At 46.4% G+C, this 6,947-nt stretch overlaps 1 protein-coding gene across 1 annotated transcript; it reads left to right on the plus strand.

Annotated features, from left to right (window-relative positions):
* The first annotated feature begins 5,385 nt into the window (after positions 1-5,385).
* LOC109738204 (FCS-Like Zinc finger 2-like) lies at positions 5,386-6,647 on the plus strand. The gene has a single exon (XM_020297302.4). It carries the CDS (start codon positions 5,795-5,797, stop codon positions 6,083-6,085), a length of 291 nt encoding a protein of 96 aa, XP_020152891.1. The 5' UTR covers positions 5,386-5,794; the 3' UTR covers positions 6,086-6,647.
* Positions 6,648-6,947: the final 300 nt, after the last annotated feature.

A 6,947-nucleotide genomic window follows, 5' to 3' on the forward strand; every position in this document is an offset into this window, starting at 1 on the left:
TTAGAATCTATCACACCCGATCATCACGTGGTGCTTCGAAACAACGAACCTTCGCAACGGTGCACAGTTAGGGGGAACACTTCTCTTGAAATTTTAGTGAGGGATCATCTTACTTACTACCGTCGTTCTAAGCAAATAAGATGCATAACATGATAAACATCACATGCAATCAAATAGTGACATGATATGGCCAATATCATTTTGCTCCTTTGATCTTCATCTTCGGGGCACCATGATCATCTTTGTCACCGGCATGACACCATGATCTCCATCATTGTGTCTTCATGAAGTTGTCACGCCAACGATTACTTCTACTTCTATGGCTAACGCGCTTAGCAATAAAGCAAAGTAATTTACATGGCGTTATTCAATGACTCGCAGGTCATACAAAAAATAAAGACAACTCCTATGGCTCCTGCCGGTTGTCATACTCATCGACATGCAAGTCGTGATTCCTATTACAAGAATATGATCAATCTCATACATCATGTATATCATTCATCACATCTTCTGGCCATATCACATCACATAGCACATGCTGCAAAAACAAGTTAGACGTCCTCTAATTGTTGTTGCAAGTTTTTACGTGGCTTCTATAGGTTTCTAGCAAGAACGTTTCTTACCTACGTAAAACCACAACGTGATATGCCAATTTCTATTTACCCTTCATAAGGACCCTTTTCATCGAATCCGTTCCGACTAAAGTGGGAGAGACAGACACCCGCTAGCCACCTTATGCAACTAGTGCATGTCAGTCGGTGGAACCTGTCTCACGTAAGCGTACGTGTAAGGTCGGTCCGGGCCGCTTCATCCCACAATGCCGCCGAAACAAGATAAGACTAGTAGCGGCAAGAAGAATTGACAACATCGACGCCCACAACTACTTTATGTTCTACTCGTGCATAGAAACTACGCATAGACCTAGCTCATGATGCCGCTGTTGGGGAACGTAGCAGAAATTCAAAATTTTCTACGCATCACCAAGATCAATCTATGGAGTTTACTAGCAATGAGAGGGAAGGAGTGCATCTACATACCCTTGTAGATCGCGAGCGGAAGCGTTCAAGAGAACGGGGTTGATGGAGTCGTACTCGTAGCGATTCAGATCGCGGTTGATTCCGATCTGAGCACCGAAGAACGGTGCCTCCGCGTTCAACACACGTGCAGCCCGGTGACGTCTCCCACGCCTTGATCCAGCAAGGAGAGAGGGAGAGGTTGGGGAAGACTCCATCCAGCAGCAGCATGACGGCGTGGTGGTGATGGAGGAGCGTGGCAATCCCGCAGGGCTTCGCCAAGCACCGCGGGAGAGGAGGAGGAGGGAGAGGGGTAGGACTGCGCCGAAAAGGAGACGTTCTCGTGTGTCTTGGGCAGCCCAAACCTCAACTATATATAGGGGGGGAGGGGGCTGCGCCCCCCTCTAGGGTTCCCACCCCAAGAGGAGGCAGCCAGCCCTAGATCCCATCCAAGGGGGGGGCAAGGGGAGGAGAGGGGGGGCGCCCCACTAGATGGGCCCTAAGGCCCATCTGGACCTAGGGTTTGCCCCCTCCCACTCTCCCACGCGCCTTGGGACTTGGTGGGGGGGCGCACCAGCCCACCTGGGGCTGGTCCCCTCCCACACTTGGCCCACGCAGCCTTCGGGGGCTGGTGGCCCCACTTGGTGGACCCCCGGGACCCTTCCGGTGGTCCCGGTACATTACCGATAACACCCGAAACTTTTCCGGTGACCAAAACAGGACTTCCCATATATAAATCTTTACCTCCGGACCATTCCGGAACTCCTCGTGACGTCCGGGATCTCATCCGGGACTCCGAACAACATTCGGTAACCACGTACATACTTTCCCTATAACCCTAGCGTCATCGAACCTTAAGTGTGTAGACCCTACGGGTTCGGGAACCATGCAGACATGACCGAGACATTCTTCGGTCAATAACCAACAGCGGGATCTGGATACCCATGTTGGCTCCCACATGTTCCACGATGATCTCATCGGATGAACCACGATGTCGAGGATTCAATCAATCCCGTATACAATTCCCTTTGTCTATCGGTATGTTACTTGCCCGAGATTCGATCGTCGGTATCCCGATACCTTGTTCAATCTCGTTACCGGCAAGTCTCTTTACTCGTTCAGTAACTCACATCATCCCGTGATCAACTCCTTGGTCACGTTGTGCACATTATGATGATGTCCTACCGAGTGGGCCCAGAGATACCTCTCCGTTTACACGGAGTGACAAATCCCAGTCTCGATTCGTGCCAACCCAACAGACACTTTCGGAGATACCTGTAGTGCACCTTTATGGCCACCCAGTTACGTTGTGACGTTTGGTACACCCAAAGCATTCCTACGGTATCCGGGAGTTGCACAATCTCATGGTCTAAGGAAATGATACTTGACATTAGAAAAGCTCTGAGCAAACGAACTACACGATCTTGTGCTAGGCTTAGGATTGGGTCTTGTCCATCACATCATTCTCCTAATGATGTGATCCCGTTATCAACGACATCCAATGTCCATGGTCAGGAAACCGTAACCATCTATTGATCAACGAGCTAGTCAACTAGAGGCTTACTAGGGACATGGTGTTGTCTATGTATCCACACATGTATCTGAGTTTCCTATCAATACAATTCTAGCATGGATAATAAACGATTATCATGAACAAGGAAATATAATAATAACCTATTTATTATTGCCTCTAGGGCATATTTCCAACAAGCTGCACCTGTTGAAGAATGAGCCGACGACTCATAGGAGTTTCACTTACTTCTTTCTTATTGTGGTGGCTATTATGGCGTGGCTGAAATGAATGAAAAGCGAGATGATTCTACTTAAGGAGTATCTCCGAGTTAAGGAGTAACGAAGCTTCTAGGCCCCTTCCCGGCTACTGGATCACTCTAGTGCTTTAGGTACTATGGCCCTTTTGCCATCCATTGCAAGAGAGCAGTTTCATGAGCGGGTACATCAGGTGGTTCGGTGTTTTGATGATCCCTACCTTATTGACCACAACTTCTGTATTCCTATTGAATTTGGAACGCCCGAAGCACAAAGCTATATAGGTAGGCCTACCTACGATTAGAAAGGTATTATATATTTCTTTTCTAGTAAATCTTCCACCCATTCCTTCCTATTTCTTTAGCGGGATTATTCGTGATTCTGTATTTCCAATACAGGCGTGCAGATCAGAATAAATTTTGCCTATCTACTCTTGTTTAGCCAGGAAATAAAGCACTACTTTGGGCCCAGGAAGGAACCGAAGGAGTGCGTTCATCTTTCTTTCTGCTAGTTGTTTCCAGTTGGTAGAGCCCCGCTCTTGCAATTGGGTCGTCTACTCATTTATGATAGATGTATTTATTCATATAGTGTTTGTTTCTTATTTAGGATCTCGACAATACGAAGCAATTCGTTTTCATGTTCTAATTGAACACTTTTCCGTTTATGATATGATTAAAGGAGAGGCCCAAATAATTCGATTGGGATCGTTGCTGACCCATACCACATAGTTCCGGCAAGTACGAAAACTGCACACACACAAAACTGCATGAAATATTGAAATATATTATGAATTGATGTGTTTTCTTGGGGCGGGTTCAATTCCCGTCGTTCGCTCATCGCATTATTGCAAATTCTAAAAAATGCAATTTTCCAATTTTGAATCAAGAGATTTCTTGTGAAATTTGTCAAATGTGTAAAGAGTACGCTATAAGAAATTAACCGTTCAGTTGAATATTCCATAGCAAGCTTCGCTTAAATTGTAGCAGTTCACAACAATTGTATGTTGCCAAATTTAAGTAGTCCCTTCGGTCCTTTTTTACTCCGTGTATTAGATCTTAGTCAAGTCAAACTTTACAAAGTTTGACAAAATTTATATTAAAAAATATCAAAATATTGAATACAAAAAATATATATATACTATGAAACTACATTTCACAATGAATCTAGCTATATTGATTTGGCATTGTGAATGTTGATATTTTTTTCTATAAGTTTGCTCGAAGTAGGGAAACTTTGACTTCAGACAAAAACTTATATGCAGACTAAAATGGACCGGAGGGAGTACGCTGCTAAGCAATCACCGGAGAAAACAAAACGAAGCTAGATTTAGTGTTTGTGAAGTGAGTATGCAAAATGCCGGATCAAAGAAAAATATCCCACATTTACACCACTGATTGGCTGAACACACATCCGCTGTCTGTTTCGCTTTTTTCTGTACGTTCCTCTCACGACTCATCCCTGAGTCAGACGCATCAGGAGATGATTCATACTCCCTCCGTTTCAAAATATAGTGCTTCCTCTATCCCCGTGCTTCAACTTTGACCAAAAATTTAACAAACAAGACCGATTGCGGCGGGAGCAAAAGTTATACTAGTGAATTCCTATTCAAAAGAAGTTTTCAATTATATAACTTTTTTTCCCTCCGCAATCGGTCTCGTTGGCTAAATTTATGGTCAAAGTTAGACCTCGGAAAGCGTGGGCGCACTATATTTTGGAATGGAGGGACTCGCTTGGCGCATTGGTTGGTGTGCAGCGTCGACATACAACCAACGGTGTGCGCCATCACCGCTTTGCAGCCCGTGACTCGACGAGTACGCAGCAACAGCTATTGTGCACGTGCACGGCCTCTTTTTTGTTCCTGGAAGCAAAAAATCAGCGAGGCCAATACTTCACACTCTGCAGCCAAGGTTAGTTGTGGTCGGCAGCACTCAGCAGTCGACCGTGAGTACTTCCAAGAGATCGCCGTGCGTGCGAGCAATAATTTGTAGTCAGATACTCCCAAGTTTCACTCCCCTCCCGGAGGAAGATGTCGACCTTTTCCCGATGTTCGCGTACTCCGATGATTACGTCCGACGCGTCAGTGTTGCTAATCGAGGAAGCCGTAAAAGCAAATAGCACGCAAATCTCGAGAAAAGCTGCTCCCCAGGACGAGGCCTGCCTGCCTCGCCGGAGAGAGAACAGTGGACTGCGAGGTGCCAACGGAATCTCGAGTCGATCCGTTCAACGCTCAACGGCAACTGCAGCTGCCACGCCATGATATGGAACGTGCACGATCCCCGAGCTAGCTAAACGAACCTGGCTGGAAATCTCTCTCTACTTAAACAGCTCAATGATCTCGTATTTTTGTCTAGCAGTATCCTTGAGCCTGAAGTTTTAAAGACTGCAAATGGCCGCACACATTGCTTGCGTAGACAAGATCTGCAAGTGTGCGCGCGAGTCCACTGCTCACAAGTTGCTGGTGTGGACGACAGCTGAAGGAGAAGACCTCGAATTATTTGCTCAAAATATCACATACAGTACAGTGCACGATAGGCATTGGTGTCTATTATTTGCCGTCTGGGGCACCTGTCTCATTTTTATTTTTATTTTGAGATAGAGGCAAAGCGTTAGCGCTATTTTAAGCAAAGCTGCCTAATCTTATACTCACACGAGTACAGCCGGAATATACTTCAAGTATTTTTGAGAGTTTTCAAATACAGCTACATTTCTAGCCTTCACAAAATATCACAAGACATTCATTATTCGGGACCTGGTCGACCTCGCCCGGACATATTGCCGTCGTTTTCCTCTCGGTTGAGCTGAGCGCAGTATTGCCCGACCCGTGGGCGCACCGGACCACAGCATTCCGACGGCCTTTGCCGTCTCCGTCTCCACGCACCATATATACCTGAGCCTTTCTCCACACAACTCGCTCGCTCTCCTCTTCCTCCCTCTCCTCGCACCACCAACCAAGCCCACCACCAAGCTAAGCTCTGGTCAGCATTTTGCTCCAAAACCACCTACACACACGTACCATGGCGCGATCAGTGGCCTGCTCCTTCTTCTTCGACAACGAGCTGCTCGGCGAGCCCGGCATGCCGGCGATGGACGCGTGCGCGCTCTGCGCCAAGCCGCTGGCGCGCGACAGCGACGTCTTCATGTACAGAGGAGACACGCCCTTCTGCAGCGAGGAGTGCCGCCACGAGCAGATGCACCTCGACGCCGTCTGCGCCAAGCAAGCCGCCCGGAGGCAGCAGATATTCTCGGCGGAGACGGAGTCCCACCGTGGGCAGCGGCAGCCCAGGAAGGTGTCCGTCGCAAGCTAACCGGCTGACCGCTGAAAGTTTTGTATGGATCGACAAGATCCGAATTCAGAAGAATACATCATCTGTATTCTGAAGAATCATCGTCGTCTCCGTCTGTCCGGCCGGTGCTCTAGCCTGCTCCGGTGGAGGCACCAGAGGCAGCTTGGTGCCGCCTACAGGAGGCAAGGCAGGGCAGCAGCATCAGGCGGCACGAAGCATGTGTCCATGGCAAGCTAATTAGGCTGCCCAAATGGTTGGAAAGTGTACTTGTTCTCGGTCGAAAACAGAAATGTAATCGCAATGGATCTGATGAGACTTCTACTATTTGGGTCGCCCTTCTGCGCCCTCTCTTGTTTAGTTTGCCTTTAATGATTGGGTCCTGTTTGGTTTTGGGTACCATAACCACATGCAACAGCAGTGTCACTGTAAATACATCATGGCAACCAACCTACAAATTATCTTGCCCCTAAATTTTGTTATTCTTTTCGGATTTATAGCATCTCTAATGTTTCTAGTGATATGCCAATACGATTTGAGGCGACATTTTATCCATACGATTTTATGATATTTTGCTAAATCAGAATCTTTTGAGATTTTATACTCCCTTTGTTCACAAATATAAGTTGTTATATTTTTTTGAATCGCATATATGTACGCACGCTTTAATTTGTTTGTTCACTCATTTTGGTCTATATCTGTAGTTTATATAGTAAAATATTCAAAACCTCTTATATTTATGAACCGAGGGAGTAATTATGTGCAAGTGAATTGGCCGGTTTGGAGCCCCTGCCTTGAGCTTCCCACATGGTGAACCTTAAGTTTTACTATATCTTGAGGATATTTCCCAAAAATTTATACCATTGTGATATTTTTCTTTTCTTTT

This window comes from Aegilops tauschii, chromosome 2 (genome assembly GCF_002575655.3).
Source record: "Aegilops tauschii subsp. strangulata cultivar AL8/78 chromosome 2, Aet v6.0, whole genome shotgun sequence".
In the NCBI taxonomy this organism is placed as follows: Eukaryota; Viridiplantae; Streptophyta; class Magnoliopsida; order Poales; family Poaceae; genus Aegilops; species Aegilops tauschii.

Coding starts and splice junctions, on each gene's coding strand:
- LOC109738204 (XM_020297302.4), top strand. CDS start 5,795: ATGGCGCGATCAGTGGCCTGCTCCTTCTTCTTCGACAACGAGCTGCTC.